Raw genomic sequence first — 21,424 nt, forward strand, 5'->3', positions numbered from 1 at the left:
TACTTCTCCTTTGACAAATTTATTGCGTTTCTGATAAGTGTTTGCAGAACATGAATAAAAAATATTAATTAAAAACTGTGACAGGATTCCAACTTTGTACATTCCAAGTGTAACGGTATATTACCATGTATTTTTTATTAAATTATATTTATTCACCTAAAATATCCAGTAATATTTACTGCTGAAGTTAAATCAATCCAACGAGCATTGGTACAATGATAAGAGACGTAATTTCGATTGACTTTTCCAAGGACTCTTCACGTCATTATCGGGAAACGAAGTGTGTTCTAACGTCTGTCAAATATGAAATCGATTTTGTCAAGTCATTGGGCATTTATTTTCACACAGGATCGTATGTAACATTATGCACATAGGAAAAATAACAGACCACCGGCGCAATCTCTTTGACAATTGTCTTTTCCCCTTTTAAACAAGACGAAACAAGTCTACAGATTATGTTTGCTAACATCCCGTTGGAAACAAAAACAATGTTCAGACCTAGTATTTCGTACATCCGGCCGTAATGGCGTGATCACATGCTAGTCACATGTTTCACGTATGACCGGAAATGGTTAGAACTTAAGGACAAAAACAATTTTAATAAATAATTGGACTTCTGTTTCGTGTGAAATGTAACGCATAACGGCAACGTAATTTTCTTACTTAATTATTACGAAGATCAAAACAAGAATGTAAATCATCTCGGATTTACCTGTTTGAACATCTCGCGAGAGTTCATATTTGCATATTGTTTTTAAGAATTCTATTACAACAAAGCAGATTACATCATCTAAAAATTGCGTTATGAAATCGGACGCAAAAATCACGCCACTGTTCTTACATCTGCTACATAAATACTTATAGTTCTCGGCATTTTTTTCTCACTATTCTTATTGGTCGATGTTCTTTGTTATTTGAAAGCAAAAGTTACGAATTTGCCGGTGACGATTATCTATAAATCAGTCAGCGTTATGCTCTTCGGAAGCAATAAATAACGCGAGAAACGACACAAAAATACGGTTGTAGAATCTTTGAAATTCGTATATTTTAATTTTTTTTCTAGGGAAGTGTAGCATACACTTGTATGTTGATAAAAATAATGGCATCTTTAGATGTAGTTGCAACTTTTCTTACAGTAATTCACATTTTATCACTTTTCTATAGTTATAGGAAACGGAGCCCAATAGCAAATTATGGTCCATGTCTGGACTGTTGTAGAAGTTGAACTTTACCAGTTTGTAGGTGAGGATGTTTGTTCCATCCACAAACCTATTACCCGTCACCTATTCTGTAAATTCCACCTTTTTCAGACGAACCACTTCGGTTTTGGGAATCCTCAGGTTGCCTGACCGTGACAGGTATGGGGTAAATCTGGATTCAGAATATTTTTTTGTCATTTGCTTGACCACAATACTGTCAACTGGTCAATGTTTATTAGATAGAGCAATTATTTATCTTACACAGTTTAAAAAAAAACAAATTAAAATTCAGAAATAAAGTTATGAATTCATTAAATCAATCTACCAAATATATAGACCTATTCAACAATATTCAAGTGCACCTTTGACTTTGGGTCCAGGGTGTACTTGACTTTTGATTGTATTTTAAATTAAAGTTGTGTAGGACTCTTTGTAAACAACAAATGCTGGCATGAACATATCATACTTGTATTAGTGATTTAATCACAATGAAAATCTGTAATAGATCAAACTAATTAAAATTCTCTGTTTTTTTTTACATAAATCTAAGCTTTACTTGCATACAATCCCTATTTTCTATTCGCCCAGATCAGGTAATGCAAAAATTATTGTTGGTTTCCCCTATCCCTGCCTGGAATGAAGATGTAAAAGCAGTAAGGGTTGTTATAGGACTAAATTTAAAGAAGAAATTATCTGATTATTAATATTGTTTAATAAACTGAATGTGACTTTTTTCCTTTGTAATACTGGCACTGGCTATTTCAACCATTTCTGTTGAGTTTTGTCATAACCAGTTCATAGTTTGAGAAAAATCTAGCATTTATGAAAGACGACATCTACAGCTATTCAAGCAAAATTTCTTCGACAAATCCGCATCAAGATAGAATATAGTGTAGACCAATAAATGATCCAAAATTTTTTATCTGCCTATAAACAGTTGAATATGATACTTAAGAAGATGTTAAGAAGATAAATACCACTAATGAACCTCATTGTCCCCTTTTTAAGGTCTCTTTTTGTCAATTTATACCTCTCATTTCCTTAAAATGTCAACTTTTCAGGCCAATAAGTAAACATAATGGGGTAACTTTCACTCATTCATGATAGAAATGTTACCAGAAATGAGTATAAACTGAAGTATTTTAGCAGAATGAACAATCCATATATTAGTTTACTGTCTCCAAGGAGGTTTCAATAAGTCCCTTCTTTAAATTAAATTTACGCAGCATTCCAGAGAGGGACATAAAAGGCTTCTCTTTTAAAGAATAATTTGTCGTTACAGCATTAAAAATAATTTCATTAACTGATATTTATTTAAGTATTTCCTCAGAAAATGTTCTATCTTAGCAGAATTTAAAAGCCCCCCCCTCAAAAAAAACAACAAAACAAAACAAAAACAATTTCAAGTAAAATAATTCTCTTAAAATGTGTTTTGAAGACTTAGACAATCCACTCAGATCTCAGATGTTTCATTTTGTAATGTTTCACTTAAATAACAAGAAATTTTAACACATGAGATTAATCAAAGGTCAAAGGTGAATGTACAGCTTCCTACATGTATATTAGGTGTAATACCACCATTGATTTTCCCCTATTAGTCTTTGTTAAATTTGCACTTTTCAAAAACGTGTGTAGAATTTATCTTTGTTTCAAATAAAGAAATACTTGGCATGAGAGGAATTAAGCATCGTGCTGATATCTATATTTACTAAAATAAAGAGGTCCAATTTGTCAGCCGGCATGGGATAAAAACGACAAATCAAAGAATTCAACTTTGTATATATGTTCCGGACCATATGAGTATTTGGACCATACGCGTATGGTCATGACTGTATGCGTATACTAATTTGGTCCGACAATACGCGTATGGTCCGACCGTACGCGTATGGTCGGACCATATGAGTATTATACTCGTTTGGTTATTAACGGGCCGGACCATATGAGTATTAGGACCATATAGTTTTTTTTCAAATTCCATTATTAACGTTTTTTAAAATAATATAAAAACCTTATCTAAAAAAGCAGTGATGTTTACATGACAATTTATCAATTTTATAATCCAAAACTACGTGAAAATTGAATATTGATGCCATACATGTATTTTTCATCGCTTGTTACATTATTGTATTTAGGCTTGGGCGACATTCACTTCCACAGGGTATCATAGCTTTTTAGCTCACCTGGCCCGAAGGGCCAAGTGAGCTTTTCCCATCACTTTGCGTCCGGCGTCCGGCGTCGTTGTTAACTTTTACAAAAATCTTCTCCTCTGAAACTACTGGGCCAAATTGAACCAAACTTGGCCACAATCATCATTGGGGTATCTAGTTTAAAAAATGTGTGGCGTGACCCGGTCAACCAACCAGGATGGCCGCCACGGCTAAAAATAGAACATAGGGGTAAAATGCAGTTTTTGGCTTATAACTCAAAAACCAAAGCATTTAGAGGAAATCTGACATGGGGTAAAAATGTTTATCAGGTCAAGATCTATCTGCCCTGAAATTTTCAGATGAATCGGTCAACCCGTTGTTGGGTTGCTGCCCCTGAATTGGTAATTTTGTGGAAATTTTGCAGTTTTTGGTTATTATCTTGAATATTATTATAGATAGAGATAAACTGTAAACAGCAATAATGTTTAGCAAAGTAGGATTTACAAATCAGTAAACATGACCGAAATGGTCAGTTGACCCGTTTAGGAGTTATTGCCCTTTATAGTAAATTTTTAACCATTTTTCGTAAATCTTAGTTATCTTTTACAAAAATCTTCTCCTCTGAAACAACTGGGCCAAATTAATCCAGACTTGGCAATAATCATCTTTGGGGTATCTAGTTTTAAAATGTGTCCGGTGACCCGACTATCAAATCAAGATGGCCGCCACAGCTAAAAATAGAACATAGGGGTAAAATGCAGTTTTTGGCTTATAACTCAAAAACCAAAGCATTTAGAGCAAATCCAACACGGGGTAAAATTATTAATCAGATCAAGATCTATCTGCCCTATAATTTTCAGATGAATCTGACAACCCATTGTTGGGATGCTGCCCCTGAATCGGTAATCTTGCTGTTTTTGGTTATTATCTTAAATTTTATTATAGATAGAGATAAACTTTAAACAGCAATTATGTTCAGCAAAGTAAGATTTACAAATAAGTCAACATGACCGAAATGGTCAATTGACCCCCTAAGGAGTTATTGTCCTTTATAGTCAATTTTTAACAATTTTCATAAAATTTGTAAATTTTTATTAACATTTTCCACTGAAACTACTGGGCCAAGTTCATTATAGATACACGTATGGTCGGACCATATGAGTATTATACCCATATGGTCATGACCATACGCGTATGGTCCAAATACTCATATGTTCCGGAACATATATATAAAGCTAATATAGGACAAAGGTGTTAATTTAAAATTACACCACTTCAGACCCTTTTGTTTTTCACATAATTAATATTGCAAATAATTAAAAAATTCTGGGTCGAATCCGATACCGTTACTAATAGTATATTCACCTGTTACCTATACCTTATCTGTATGTTCTGCATCTCAGACAGGATTTGCTATATATACACGGGTCATAATCACAAGGTTGACAAAACTAAATTCTATCATTGTCACATTGTTTCCTATTCTCGTATTTATACCCCATGCAACGAAGTTGCGGAGTATAATGTTTTTGACCCGTCTGTTCGTCAGTCTGTCTGTCCATCAGTCAGTCCGTCCGTCCGTCAGTCCTGTTTCTTGTCATCACAACTCCTCTCAAACCACACAACAGAATTTCACGAAACCTTTTTATATTAAAAGGACATATAATTATTATGTAGTTGTGCATATCGACAGGAAATTACGATTCAACTTTTTTTTTTAGGAGTTACGCCCCTTTGAACTTTTTTGCATCAATGTACTACTGCAACTGAGTGAGTTTGTCATCGCAACTCCTTTGAAACTACACAACAGAATTCCATGAAACCTTTTTAGATAATAAGGACATGCTATGTAGATGTGCATATTGACATAAGACATAAAGACATAAGACATTTTATTTCACTAAAGCCCCCACATGGGGTATGTTAGTACAACATTTTTTAACAAACAATAAAAGTGTGAACAAATTTACATTAGAACAGCATTGTTAACAAAGGTGCCATAATAGTATAATTAATACAGATATTTGACAGGAAGTAAAAATTATAGTAACAGGATTAAGCACATGTAATAAAAGGTTTTAATAACACTTTTGCTAAATTTTGCTATTCCAGTATAAGTGTAAATAATTCTGATGTATTCATCAATTCTTTGAATTTTAAAACATTTGGGTTATGACATTTATAAAGGTAAAAATTCAGCTCTTACATTGATGAAAAAGGTACACTTGAATAAGTAATGAAACTCATCACCAAGTTCATTAGCATGCAATGTTCTAAAGAAAGACATCTCTTTTCTTCAAAAGAATCAAAACAGACAAGAAAAAAAAATGAAAATTACTCATAACTTTTTTGAAAGGTCGATGACATACACTTTTTTTGCTTTATTTAGAAGATTACATATGGCACTTTCCTTCTTGAAATTTTGTTATGAATAAATCACTGGATGAAAATTTTTGATAATGGAAACATTTTTCATTTTTACTTTTTATTTTTGGCGGGAATGAAATAATTCATATTTTGAAAGATCAAAACCATACGAGTCTTAAATTTTTGAACCTTTTTTGATGGATACAAATCTACTGTATAACCCTTTCCTCCATAATGACGCCTTTTGACGCCACCCCCCTTACTCCATAATGACGCCTTTTGACGCCTGTGTAGTACCTCAGTTGAAACACTTTGACTACAAAGTGTCTGCAGTTGACTTAATAAAGTTTGTATCCAATATGAAAAGGAATATCATAGGAATATCTGACTTAAATTTATTTGATGAAATAGTTGTTTTTCACAATGCCTTAATACTTCAAAGCATAAGTTCAGCATTTTATCAAAAAAATCCTATGCGAATCAAGTATGCAAAAAAAAAAATTCAATGGAGGAAAGGGTTAATGTGAAACAAGAACTATGCTTGTAGGTTTGGGTAAAGGATTTTTCTGAGAGTTTAGATAACAAGCAAATACTATGTTAATATTCAGGAAACACGAAACTGAGGTTGCTATAGTGACAAAAATATGTTGGTGACTCCAATTTTTTTCATCACATTTTGTTCCTCAAATCATGAAATACCTTCACATAAAATTTTAAGGAAAAATCACTGGTAGAAATGAATAGGTTGTTTGGTCTTTAAGTAATAATACCTAATTTGTTTACTATCAACCACCTGGACACTTTTTCACAGAAAATGTAAATATTTTATTTTGTCCGATGGTGTGAAAAAGTGTCCTTCAATTATTTCATGATAAAGTACAATTAAATTCTGTCCTACATGGTTGACATTCAATAAGAGGACTTTTTCACAGTGAAAGGTGTTCTTTAAAGGGAGATAATAAAAAAGTCTTTGATCTTTTGAATGTTGAAAACTGTTCTATTTGCTTAAAAGTAGATCTGAAGCAATATCTAGACAAGCTTTGATAATTTTTTTTTTTTCATTAATAAAAATATTCTACAGATGATAAAGTATATAACTTATATCTATTTCAAGCAAAAATATCACAGAATCTAAATAAGAAAAAATAACTTTGCATTATTTGTTAAACATGTTAAAGGGACAGTATGGACTCAGTTCATCAAATGATTGGAGCACATGTCATGTGCATGCTGTGTATATTATATAATAGATTTATTATATATATGTCTTATCTATCTTAAGTTTGGTTAAACTGCCTACTGGGAAAACATTATTACATGTTTACATTCCCAATTACTACTACAAGTCAATTATGTGTGAAAAATTTCAATTTCATGGGTTTAATCTGGATTTTAATCCCCCAGGATGTGAAACATCATTAGAACTTGTGTATATAAATGAAGAGATATGAAAATGTTATCCTCAGTACTGTCTCAGTTACTTAATTAAAGACAATAGAAATATTAAATTAGGGTAATAAATATCCCCCCCCCCCCAAAAAAAAAAAAATGAACATTGAGAAGTTCTAAATTACTCTTGATACACATTTCAATGATCAATTAAATCATCTTTTATAAATTAGATTTGAACTAGGACATGCATGGATAGTTTTAAAACTCTTTCCTTACTTAGAAAAAGCACCTGGTTCCCTTGAGAGCACAAATTTCAGGGGGAGGATGCAGAGCCTCTATATTTTTACTGCTCTCCTGGATACTGATTTGTGAACATGTAAAAATAAGGCAGCTAATGCACTCATGCAACCTCAACAGCAATAGTGACAAATGTATAATTTTATTTTCTTTTTTCAATTTCTCATTGATGTGATGTAAATTTTCTGTTAGAAACTCACACAACTCTCTATCTAAACTAGTGTGACAGTAACACAAGACTGTTCAATCTTAATTTTGCATATATTTTTTTCTAGGTGTACAACTGTGCAAGTATTGAACATCAGCTTGAAATGCAATGTGACCTAAAAGACAGCATTATAATGGACAGATGTAAGTAATGATAAAATACTCAATGATATAGGAAATGTATGAAATTGTAAGAAAAAAGTTGACACCTGTCCCTCTGTTGGTCAGTTAATTATAGGTCAAAGTACAGCGTTCAGTAATGATCATACTGCATAGTCATATATATATAAAAGGCCCTGAAATTACAATTGTAAAATGATTCCAAACTAATGACCTTGATATTAATATACAAATAAGATAACTAAAAACAAATATGCAACACAGCAACAAACAACAACCACTGATTGTCCAGGTTCCTGACTTGGGACAGGCACAGAAAATAGCAGGGTTAAACATGTTAGTGGGTTAGCCCTCATAAAATCACATTTTAGATTATTCTCCTCAAGAAAATCTGATAAAATGTAATAAACATCATCCATTGTCAACACTTTTAAATGTTGTACTTAACTTCATTTGATTTATGCTTATATAAAGAAGATGTGGTATGATTGTCAATGAGACAACTCTCCACAAGAAACCAAATGGCACAGAAATTAATAACTAAATGTCATTCTACCACCTTCAACAATGAGCAAAGCCCATACTGCATAGTCAGCTATAAAAGGCCCCAAAATGACAAATTTATGTAAAACAAGAAAACAAGAAAACTAACTGCCTTATTTATGTACAAAAGATGAACAAAAAACAAATATGTAACACATCAACAAACGACAACCACTGCATTACAGGCTCCTAACTTGGAACAGAAACATATATTACATTGTACCCTAATATTTTAATTCCCATATTGGTATAAAATCTATTGTATGGTTTTTTTTGTGTTTTTTTTTAAAGTTATATGCAAGTGGTGGCATAATCTGTGTCCCATGGTCCCATTCATCATTTATTTATTCAGAGAATTTTGAAAGGAATAAATAATGAACAATTTTTCATATTTTTTTTTAATCTTTTAGAAAAGTCGTCTCCGGAAACAACTGAGACAAATCTACCCAAATTTGGCCACAATCATCATTAGGGTATGTATATATAGTTTAAAATGTGTTTGATGACCCTGCCAACCTACATGGCAGACATGGCTAAAAATAGAAAATAGGTGGGAAATGCAGTGTTTATTTATATCTCTGAAACTAAAGCAAAAGTATAACAGTTGCATTATTTCATGCATCATCAATTGTAAATGAGAATATCAGGTGAGCGATAAAGGCCCCTTGGAGCCTCTACTTTCTATAGCCAATATTGTTATAGCTGGTCAGTGGTCATAAACCTATGAAAATAAGTCAATTATTTAACCTCAAATCACTACCCACAGATTCTTATCCTGTGTATTTGATGAATAATTTTTATTACAACTTGTTAACAGCGCAAGACATGGAAATTTATTTTTCTTCTGTGGTTTTATAATATTAAGAAAGAACAAAATGAAAATGATATTTTGATAAACATGTTGTTGTCGTGGTTTTGTGCTCTCTTGAACCATCAGACTATTAGTATTAAGTCTCTGTACTGCAAAAAAACACCAACATTAATGAATATATCAGGGATTTAATGGAACTTGAAGTAATTGAAAACTTGTTCAAAACCCAAACTGCACTTTTACTTTACTTTGCCTCAACCATTAAGTGTTGTGAAATGTTTACACAATGCTTGTTAACACCAAACACTGATCAAGTCACTTTCCTCATTCTCATATTATCATGAATATGTTATTTTTTAATAGGAAAAAGGATAAATTAGAGATATATTTACAAGCAGGGACATCTGTGTCCCATGAACACATTCTTGTTTTATTTATTACATATCTTAGTGTATTAAAGTAATTATACTGCTTCCACCTATATTCTAACAAAGCTCTATCTCTTTAATGGATAAATAAATGATACTAGTCAAGAACTCAACAGATGTTTTTTTTTCAGGTTCTTTTGCTAATCATAAGTACCTGTTGGCCACACACATGAAGATTCTCATTGATCCTGCTTTCAGCTAAATATCAGAAAAATTGAGAACAAAGGAAAATATGCTGAAACTATACAGTTACCGGTCAGGATTATTTCAGAAGTGAAATTATAGTACAATTTATGTTACTGATTAATTCCCTTGATTTGTAATTTTGAACAACACACAGACATGACAGAGGCTTTGAATTGTTGCTTTTCAAGAGAGACACCAAACAATGCGGTCAACATTTATCATTTTTATCAAAATACGCCCAGGACAAACCATGGATACACTTAGCTTGAAATATGGTGCTTTCATGCCAAAATTTCCTGGAAGTATAGAAATAAAGAACCATTCATGTCTGACAGCAATCAGGGGATAGGATGAAATAATGCAGAATAAGGTACTGTCATATTCAGTCTTAATAAGAGTCTTGCTGCTCTATATATATGCTTTTTGTTATGCCCCATCGTAGTGGAGGGGCATTAAGTTTTATCCTTGTATGTTTGTACATCATAATATTAGATGTAAGAAGATGTGGTATGACTCCCAATGAGACAACTCTCCATCCAAGTCACAATTTGTAAAAGGAAAACCATTATAGGTCAAAGTACAGTCTACAACACAGAGCCTATGATCAAACCAAACAGTAAGCTATTATTAAAGACTATTGTAAAACCAGCTGTCAGACGTGAAAACCAACAGTCTAATCTATATAAAAAAAAGAGAAAAGAGAAACACTTATAGTGCATGATTTTCTCACTGTGTTGAAGATCCATTGGTGGACTGCGGTTGTTGTCTGCACTTTGGTCAGGTTGTTAACGTTGACATATTCGCCCCCCCAATTTCATTCTCAATTTTATGGAGAAGTTATTGAACTTTACTCTTGAAAAAGCGACGGAGGTATCTTGTTCACATGGCACATCTGTTTACGTTCACTATAAACTTAAGTTTGCTTAACCAAATGTACTGAAACTTAAACACAATGCTTATTACCACAAAACTCAGATCAAGTACTCATTTGGGTACGGTGTGTCACTTTTACCATTCTTGATTATGACCTTTAAAATGTTATATGCAAGCACATAGGCGGATTTAGGGGGTGCCAGGGGGCCCGCACCCCCCCCCTTTTTGGGAAAAAATTTGGTTGCTTATATAAGGAATCACTAAAGCATGACTGGAGCGGGCCCCCTCTTAGGTCAGTCAGTGGGCCCCCACTGAAGCAGGGGCATAATCTGTGTCCCATGGACCCATTCATCATTTATTTATTCAGAAAATTTAAGGAAAAAATAATCCATGATGTTCATATAGATAAAACTTATTGTTTCAAGGATTTTGATCTGTTTATTACAGATGAAAAGCAACTCAACAACACAAAAAATAACTAAACAGCATAGATGCAGTTTTGACCTACACCATGTTTATTTATATAAAAATAATGATGATTGCCAATGAGACAACTATTCACAAAAGTTTGAATATAAACAGTTATAGGTAACTGTACACCCTCTAAAATGAGAAAAACCTATACTGTATATATTGTACGCTATAAAAGGTCCCGATAAGTAAAAATATGAACAAAATCATTTGAGAAAACTAACGGCCTAATTTATATAATGTATAACAAAACAAGTAGCGAAAAATCAAATATATGACATAAGTAAACCAACAACTTTAATGGAATTACTGGCTCCTGACTTGGGACAGGTTCACAAAGAATGTGGCAGGTTAAACAAGTTTTTGGTTGCTCAACCCTCCCCTAAACTGGAGCAGTTGTGTTACAGCACAACATAAGAACAAACTATAAAAATCAGCATCATATTTTTATAGGTCAACTGTCTTGAAATGATCAACAAGAGATTGTAGAATTGAATAAGCATTTATTGTCAAATGAATAACCCAAAACACACATACATCTACTGTCAACACCAAATTCCCTAAAACAAAAGCTTTAAGGGGGATCGCAGGTATAAACCAATTGTTGTTTTTAAACATAGAACTTTGCAATTTTTTCTAGAAATAAACTTTATCCTATACTTAATAGAAAAATAAAAGTATAGGGTCACTTTTCATATAAGCTCACAATTCGCCTTCGAAAGAAGCAAGTATTTTTTACTAAGCTACTTTTTTTTTCTCAAGAACTAAATCATGTAATAGGACAAAATGTACAAGGAAAAAAATGCAATGTCAAAATAAAAAGAACTAAATAACAGAAATTGCTTAAATTTTAGAATAGTTTAGTTTTAATACAGCTTATTAAAAAAAAAAATGAAAAATATAGGTCACTCATGAGTTAAAAAAGATATTTCAATTGAAATGCAAAAAAATGGCATTTTTTCATCAAAGGGAGATAATTTAGAGCTTTTTTAATGATAAACTTTTTTTCAAAATTCATCTGGCCAGACTGGTTGGTTTTTGTACCATATCATATATTAACCTCTGATAGTGTAAGAAATAAAATTTGTAATGAAAAAAAATGTTTAAATTTTTGCTGAATTTTTATACCCTCTAGTCTCCTTAAGATCCAACTTGGAAAAGCCACATGCAAACTCAATATTGCTCCCCTTTTAAATCTTGATCAGTGTTTGTAAAAAGAAAAAAGTAACATAAAAGAATGCAGGTTGCCAGGAAACTTATTGGCTATACTATCTTAATTTATAAAAATTTAAGCAACATTATGTAGATTATGATCATTTTGATTGTGTGATTGTGTGAAACGTCACACAAGGCAATCAAAATGGTCAGGGGGGGGGGGGAAGAAGTTTTATTATAATTGTCAAATGGTTATAGTCTCAACATAATCAAAATTGTTGATTTCACAGTTAATATTTACTTTGAGCATGTTCAGCAGAAAAGAATGTTTTTGTTATATTTTATTAAATGTTAATTTACTTTTCTCTTATAGGCAGGAGTGAAAGGAAGAGAAAGCTAGGCATCAGTAAAGAAACAGATCAATTTATATCAATATGTAATAATTCCATCTGAATATATAGCAAACATTGCACATGCTATGAAGATTTATTCACATGTATACTATGATTTGTAGTTATATTCTATTGGATGTATTTGTAAAATTAAAAGTACATGTATTTTACTTTAGAACAGTATTTTAATTTTTATATTTTGCTGTAGAGAATATCAAAGAAATTTAGAAAAACATAATTAAAGATAGTTTCTTCCATGTTTTCTGTGACAAAAAAAAATGTGCAAATTAGGAAAATTAAAGGCTATATTATTGAATATTTTTGAGTTTGAGTTTTTTTTCATTCCTATTTTAAGATTTCATTGGAATTTGAAATAATGAGTTGAAACTAGTTTTTATCAATTATTTTGTTTTCAAGATGTACAACAGTAGAGTAGGTTAAGGTTTTGTGTACAATAGTTTACTATGATGTAATGGTCAAATAAACTTAGACTTTGTACTTTCAAGTGGTCATTATGAAGTCAGTGTATTTTAAACAACGACAAATAAGTTATTAAACATGGAAATCTGATTGTGGAAACAGAGTTGTCTCTTTGACACATTCCCCATTTCCATTCTCAATTTTACATGTATATATATCTCAATTCCATAGAGCATCACCTTCCTCACCAGCCTCTCAGTAATGGCATATTGACTTTGAAAATTTCATTAGTTTACACTGAAATATTTGTGATAAGTCCAGTTTAAGGAGAACCACTAAAAGTGGGATAGGGATAATTTATATGCAGTTGAATAATTTTTTGGACAATACATGTGCTTAGGGATTTTAATAATCCTGAACCCTAAATCATGGTTTTTATAACTTACAATCTTTTGCAGTTTTCTGTTTATATGTTAAAGTTAATGCTTAGGCCAGTTTAAGTTTAAGACCACTTATAGGCCCCCTATTTTGGTTGATATCATATTTAGGGAATTACTGAAGCATGACAAAAGGGATGCAGTATATTATATCTTACGAAAATACTTTTTTTGAAAAGAAATGAAAAGTATGGTTATAAACAAAATACATATTTTTTTCAGTTAAAAACTTATTTTTATGTATCAAAATTATTAGTGTTGTGAAATCTGAATGATTTTGATTTTTTCTGGATTTTCCCCAGTATGTTTAAAAAACCCAAATGCATAATTTTTTCTTGTACTTTTTATTTCGGGATTTTTCCCGAAATGGGTAAAAAAAATCTATGTAACAAGTGTCTGATATTAGATTTAAATTTTTCGGGATTTTCCCGAAATGTGAAAAGAAATTTTTAGTCATGAGGTCTAGCATAATATACATTTAATTTTTCGGGATAAATCCCGAAATATTTGAAGACATCTTTGTTATACATGTTGTACTTAGTTTATTTTTGTCAGGATATTTCCCGAAATGTGAAAAGAAATTATAAGTCATGAGGTCTAGCATATACATTTGAATTTTCGGGATAAATCCCGAAATATTTGAAGACATCTTTGTTATACATGTTGTACTTAGTTTTTTTTGTCGGGATATTTCCTGAAATGTGTTTCAGATCTGTTTGTTAAAATGCTCTGCCAACATATATGTAATAAATAATAATGTTGAGAATGATTTCGGGACATTTCCCGAATAACTTGTTGTCACATACATCTTTACTACAAATATTTTGAAACTTTCATTTATTTTGGGAAATATCCCAAACAATAAATGTAAATTTTATCAATTTTAAGAATGAAAACATGGAATGTTGTAGAAAATGTGTGTTTCTTTATGAAATCTTCATTCAATTTATGGTAAACATTGAAAAACATTATAAAAAGGAATAAAATGGATTTTACTCTTTTAAAATAGAGTCTGTTTGTTGTGGTTCTCCCTGATTCGTCGTATGTAATGACTTAAATATCACTAAAAACTAGTGATGTCAATTGTATATTATACTTGTTATGAAAATTATGGGGTTCATAATAATGAATCATTGAATTTCTTTTGTGATTATATTCGTAGTAAAAGCTATTGTGTGATGGTTTTTTTAAAAGCATGGTCCCCAATGAAGCTTGTATGGTTATGCATATACTTTAATTATTCTACAGATATCTCCGTAAGCTATATCCGCATCTGATGTTTCTTTTCAAAAAAATGTATGCGAATGTCTTACAAGTGATAAGTTTATCTAGATGTAAAAACAAGTTCAATCCACTATTTTCTACATAAGTAAATGCGTGTACCAAGTCAGGAATATAACAGCTGCTTATAAAAATTTTCGCTTTTTTAAACTGCATTGCACATGACGATTTCTCTTTTAGTTTAGTCTTTACATCTAACCCTTTAGAGTATCCTTATATTGTGTACTCTATCTTCAAATTGACTTCGCGTCAATTATTTTGTCTTCTTAATTACAGTGGAAATCGTTGTTAAAATATTCGATCAATAGAGGTTCATAATTTAAATGTGTCTCCGGGATATATTTATTGCATGCTAGAGATTAGAATTTCACACATTTTAAATTGCATATTTTTTTTCTATTTTCAGTCGGTGGTGTGTAAAGATTGCATTAGTCAAAGTGAAATATTGAATCACTTCGTCAACGTCCGCAAGAGACGATATCAAAAGAGAAGAGGAAAGAAGTAGTTCCTTGGAAACAAATTAAATTGAAACGTGATTAATTACTTCAGGTCTCAAAGATCAACTTCTACATTAATTTGTTTTCAGCCATTATGTTACATAGCTCCCTTAAGTATTTTATTAATAACGGAACAAATTCAAATATCAATGTTAGTGGAGAAATCTACATGCTTCATGAAACGAGTACTATGGGAAACTACGTAGCGTCAGTGGAAGAGATTTCCGAATTGAAACAATTTGAGACTTTTTATAAACCTATACATGGCTACTTAGCCGCGTGTGTTTGTGTATTTGGAGTGTTGGCGAATATTTTAAATATAGTTGTGCTGACGCGGAAGAATATGCTTACGTCAACAAACGTCATTTTAACTGGATTAGCAATTTCGGATGGACTCACAATGGCATTGTATTTTCCATGGGCATTAGGAATGTACATTATAAATGGTGTTGAAGCTCGACCGTCAAGGGATACTTATCAATTGGCTCAATTCCAAATGGCTTATGCTATAATGAGCGTAATAGTGCATTCAGTATCGATATGGCTGACTGTGACGCTTGCCGTCTTTCGATATGTTTTTATCAGATTCCCGCGACGGGGTGTTCGACTTTGTAACATAGAAAGAGCTAAAACAGCATGCGGTATAGTTGTTGCGGCTGTGTTATTCGTTTGCTTGCCAAATTCACTGACCTATGAGATAGTTGGGGAGAATTATAATATTACATTAAAGGACGGATCATACGTTAATGGAACTGTATATTGGGTTGATGTGAAAAGTGCAACGGGATTCTGGGAAGTTTTCAAAAATCTAAACTTCTGGGTTCAGGCTATTTTTATAAAGCTTTTACCATGTTTTCTTCTAACAGTGTTTAGTCTGTTGCTACTTAAGACAATGAGAGACGCTGAGAAAAGACGTAAGCGGCTTCTCAACAAAGTTCCTTTGTCTGACGGAGAAAGTGGTGCTCTAAGCAGTGGAAGTAATACCGGAAAGAAAATAAAAAAGACAAGTCGAAGCAACAGAACAACTCGCATGTTGCTTACTGTGGTTTTTATGTTTATCATAACAAATACGCCACAAGGTATCCTTAGTGTCCTAAGCGGCCTTATAGATGAGTTTTTTCATAACGTGTACATGCCGCTAGGAGATTTATTGGACATTATGACATTGCTGAATAATGGTATAAATTTTGTTTTGTATTGTACTATGAGTAAACAATTCCGTGAAACATTTATTAAGATATTTGTGAAAAAATCTACGGGCGCTAATAATGGTGTACGTAAAACTACCACTTATATAACGGCGCAAGATACACAAGCTACGCGCGATTCTGATGTATAAACATTGCTTAATATTGTTTGTAGATATTGTTTCATCATGACAACAGCATTTGTCTATCAAATGGTGCATCCTTCTTTTCTATCGTCAAAATTCAAAGTAAAGAAGTCTTTACAAATTTATTGAACATACGTTACTGATAATAGGTATATTTATATTTTCATATTTTCGTTGATTGGTACGGCCCCTGACAGTTATTATCTTATATTTCCGAAAAAAAATATTGATTAGAGTTTGAGCCATATATTGATTAATAATTCAAATATTGAACGAGTGTGTACGTGTGGATGTGGGTATGGTTGTTTGTGTTTTGACATTATCATGCTTGGATGTTGGTCATACATAATTTTTATACATATTTCTCTTTTTTTCAAAGCTATTTTAATGAAATATTCAAGTATATTATTCTAAAGTCGACATGCTTAAATCCTAACTAAAAGTTAAAGGCAAACTCGCTCTCTTTATCTCTTGTTTGTTTTACCTTTGAAACTTTCCATGATACATTAAACATTTATTGGTTAATTAACACAATCAAAGATCAAACTGACAGTAATGTGTACGGATATGTCATCATGGTCATAGGTCGTCTTGTCAACTCAGTTCAATAATCCCACGACTTTGGACCGGCAATATATATCGGTTGACTCGGACAATAATGTGTACGGATATGTCATAATGGTCATAGGTAGTACTGTCAACTCAGTTCAATATTTCCACGACTTTTGACCGGCAATACATATTGGTTGACTCGTACAATAATGTTTACGGATATGTCATTAGAACAGTCGTCCTGATAAATGAGTCTTGTTGAACTATCACACAATCCAACATATCGTTTTAAAGTATCTTTTTTTTTAATAATTTTATATCAATACGTTCTCGTTCTGAAATGCAAGTAATATTTGCTACTGGACGATTAACAGCAACCAACTTTTATCATCCAGATAAATGTTTGCTTTCATGGTCTTTTATTTTATTTTATACATCATAGGAAAAAAGAAGATATGATAAGACTGCCATGCACTGACACAACTCTCCACCAGATCAAATGACAAAGAAGATAACAACCAAAGGTCTCAGCATGTCCTTCAACAATTAGAAAAAACTCATATCGCATAGTCGGCTAAAAAAAACAACAGGCTATTGAGAAAATTTTACTTTTGATAGGATTTTATAGATAAAAGAAGATGACTGTGGTATGAGTGCCAATGAAACAACTTTATCATCCAAGTAACAATTTGTTAAAGTAAAGCATTATAGGTCGAAGTTTGGTCTTCGACACGGAGCCTTGTCTCACACCGAACAGCAGATAAAGGAAGTCATGAATGACATCTTTAACACAATTCAAACGGGAAACAATCTCTCTAATTTATATAAACAAGAAAAGACACGATAAACACTTATGAACCACATGAATAAACGGCAACCACTGATTGCTGACAATAGCAGGGGTACACTCATGCAGCGGGGTTAAACGTTATTATAGGTACCAACCTTCACCTTTACATGAAATAATAGTGAAATATCACAATATATAATATGATGGTTTCCTCACTAAGACATTGACGGCAACTTTTGTTATATAAAGGTTGATGTCAAAATATTTATAATTCGTACATTATAATGATTACAATATTCTCAAGAGAGAAATCTATTACGAAATTTTACAAAGGATCATTAAGACACTTAAATTATTAATTCCGCAATCTCTGATTATATTGATTTGTGATTATAACTGATTATTAGAATAAGGAATTCTAATTATTGAATAACTGCGTAACACCAATAGGATCTTTTTATATAGAATGGTTAATTGTTATTCCATAATAGAGGGTCTGAATGCGGGGGAGGGGATTGGGTTTAATTTATTTTATATTCTATTTTTATATTTTATTTTTCTCTATTCTTTATTTTCCCCCCAATTATTCTGTATTTTACTTATTCGTTTGTTTCTATTATTCTTTATTTTCTTTGCCTTTTATTCAGCCCTTTGTTACCGGTAATACCTATTCTGTAACCACCAATCTGACACTCATACAATGTACATGTAATAGTCATTCTGTAACCACCATTCTGACACTCATACAATGTACATGTAATACCCATTCTGTAACCACCATTCTGACACTCATACAATGTACATGTAATAGTCATTCTGTAACCACCATTCTGACACTCATACAATGTACATGTAATAGTCATTCTGTAACCACCATTCTGACACTCATACAATGTACATGTAATACCCATTCTGTAACCACCAATCTGACACTCATACAATGTACATGTAATAGTCATTTATTAAGCAAATAACTTCTAAATTGGAAATGAATAAAACACTTGTTTTGGACCATACCTGGAAAGTGTTGCATGTCGTCACAAAAATGTTATTTAATGGTCATCATTTTTGTATCTGTCGGGGAGTGAGTTTGCTGATGTTTATTAAGGTACATATAACGTTATAGTCTTGTTTCACAGCTCAATAAGTATCAATACACTATGACAATTAACGGAACTACTGAAAAACAAAAATACCTATACATTTTAAATAAACCATCAACGTAGTGTGTTTTGTTAAAATGATTTTTAATTTGTTTATTTATTATCTGAGATGATTACAGTATACACCTGGTTTACTCTACAAACCTATTAACAAATCCTCGTTCATCTTTCTATACCTTTAGGAAACATTAACCTAATATGAAATATAACGGTCTCCACGTGGACGCATTTAACCAATCATATTTCTAGAAAATAATAGGAGGTAAGATAAATTTATATATCCGACTGCGCAAGACCCTCATGAATCATGGTCAGTCAAAGTATTTAAACCTCGTTGTCGACATTTATATATAATAACTTCGCTCATTTTAATTTTCTTATCAATGTAAGTTTTTATTACATATGATAATTTTTAGATACAATCTAAACATTCCCGTTTGTTTACCCATTACCTATATTTGCATTTATTTTTGAAAAAAGCATGTTTGAAAAAAGATACACTGTAAAAATGAGATGAAATAACATATGTAACATTGTATTATAGTATATATTTATCTAAATAAATGTTGTTACAATATATAGTATCTAAAAATTGAGTTTGAAATGGAGACTGCCTCAACAGATCGACTGGAAAAGAGCCGAAGGTCACAATTCAACCCAGCCGAGTTTTGCCGATTCTCTAACGGAACACACCGTCATTGACGTCTTTACATACAAAAAAAGACTAACAACAAGGAATTACAAATGATACAGGGGAGGAGGGGAAGGGGCAGGATGGTCTAAAACCATTTGCTGTTTCACTAGGCTGTTAACACTGAGATTCTGAGGACAAACCTAGCACAAGTCGAAGAAGATATAACCCCGTGAACTTGCGGCATGAGTCCGTGAAGTTCGGCACGGGTTACATTAGAGTCTGTAGGTCTATAATCGACACTATGGCTGCTTTAAACGCAAGACCGTATAAAATATATATACAAATTTATTCACACAAGTTTACAGTTCGAAAGCTCGGGGAAGACTGCCCAAGCAACAGTTTACAAAACATAAATTAAGTCAAAGATAAGGGTATTAAAACATTATAAAAGGTTCTCATAAAATATAAATATAATTGTCCAATCTTATGTAATAATAAGCTGATCATTGTCTTCCGGCTTAACTTTATAAAATAGCGATAATTGCTTTTGTAGTTCAAGTGTTAGATACATGTATTATCTCTCACACTCTTGACAGCCATCGGATTAAGTTGTAAAATAGTAACTCTATAATCTCTTTGGACATTGAAATAAGAAACATTATATTTAAGAAAACAGGAACATTTAAAATAAGAATATTCAACTTAAAACTAAAATGGGAAATACTAGTATTCAATTTGAAACGAGAGTTCATATAAATTCAATTCAAAACGAGAGTTCATATAAATATTCAATTCAAAACGAGAGTTCATATCAATATCAAATGTAAAACGGGAGTTCATATAAAGCACTTTTCGAATTATTGTAAAAGTTCCCAATGTCACTTTTCTTCCGGTTATATTAATATAACCGGAAGAAAAGTGACATTGGGAACTTTTACAATAATTCGAAAAGTGCTTTATATGAACTCCCGTTTTACATTTGATATTCATATGAACTCTCGTTTTGAATTATTGTAAAAGTTCCCAATGTCACTTTTCTTCCGGTTATAAAGAACCTAAATTTCTTATCGCATGTGTTTTGCCTGTTGATCAATTCAAAAGTTTAACAAAACTTACTAGTATTCAAACTACTGCAGGTTAAGTTAATTTACGACAAATTTGACTATATAAAAAAGAAGATGTGGTATTATTGCCAATAAGACAACTATCCACAAAAGACCAAAATGACACAAACATTAACAACTATAGGTCACCGTATGGCCTTCAACAATGAGCAAAGCCCAGACCGCATAGTCAGCTATAAAAGGCCCCGATAAGCCAATGTAAAACAATTAAAACGAGAAAACTATCGGCTTTATTTATGTAAAAAAATAAACGAAAAACAAGTATGTAACACATAAACAAACGACAACCACTGAATTACAGGCTCCGCACTTGGGACAGACACATACATAAATAATGTGGCGGCGTTAAACATGTAAGCGGGATCCCAACCCTCCCCCTAATCTAGGACTGTGGTATAACAGTACAATATAAGAACGAACTATAAGAATCAGTTAAAAAAGGCTTAACTCATCAGATGGACAAAAATTACAAGTGGACGTGGACGGGTACTTGAACATCCCGACACAAAAAGACACAATGAACAGATTTGAGAGTATTCGCAGTTATCTGACAGCTAGTTCATACCACTAACAACTAATAAAAAAAACATGCATCTAAGACTAAA

At 32.1% G+C, this 21,424-nt stretch overlaps 1 protein-coding gene and 1 long non-coding RNA gene across 3 annotated transcripts in view; both read left to right on the forward strand.

The window, feature by feature from the left end:
• LOC134692855 (G-protein coupled receptor dmsr-1-like) overlaps positions 1 to 17,695 on the forward strand; it is a 65,370-nt gene extending 47,675 nt beyond the window's left edge. The window contains exon 2 of the mRNA XM_063553462.1: positions 15,133 to 17,695. Coding sequence (XP_063409532.1) covers positions 15,318 to 16,562 — 1,245 coding nt within the window. The 5' untranslated portion in view covers positions 15,133 to 15,317 and the 3' untranslated portion in view covers positions 16,563 to 17,695. The remainder of the gene's footprint in view (positions 1 to 15,132) is intronic.
• Positions 1,200 to 14,451, forward strand: LOC134692853 (uncharacterized). 2 transcript variants are annotated; one of them, XR_010102283.1, is made up of 5 exons: positions 1,200 to 1,242; positions 7,678 to 7,753; positions 8,683 to 8,745; positions 9,643 to 10,067; positions 12,570 to 14,451. It is a non-coding gene; the product is annotated as an uncharacterized LOC134692853 (long non-coding RNA). The 2 variants fall into 2 exon arrangements; XR_010102282.1 differs by having other exon boundaries at positions 1,203 to 1,358.
• Positions 17,696 to 21,424: the final 3,729 nt, after the last annotated feature.

Source organism: Mytilus trossulus, chromosome 12 (assembly GCF_036588685.1).
Source record: "Mytilus trossulus isolate FHL-02 chromosome 12, PNRI_Mtr1.1.1.hap1, whole genome shotgun sequence".
Lineage (NCBI taxonomy): Eukaryota > Metazoa > Mollusca > Bivalvia > Mytilida > Mytilidae > Mytilus > Mytilus trossulus.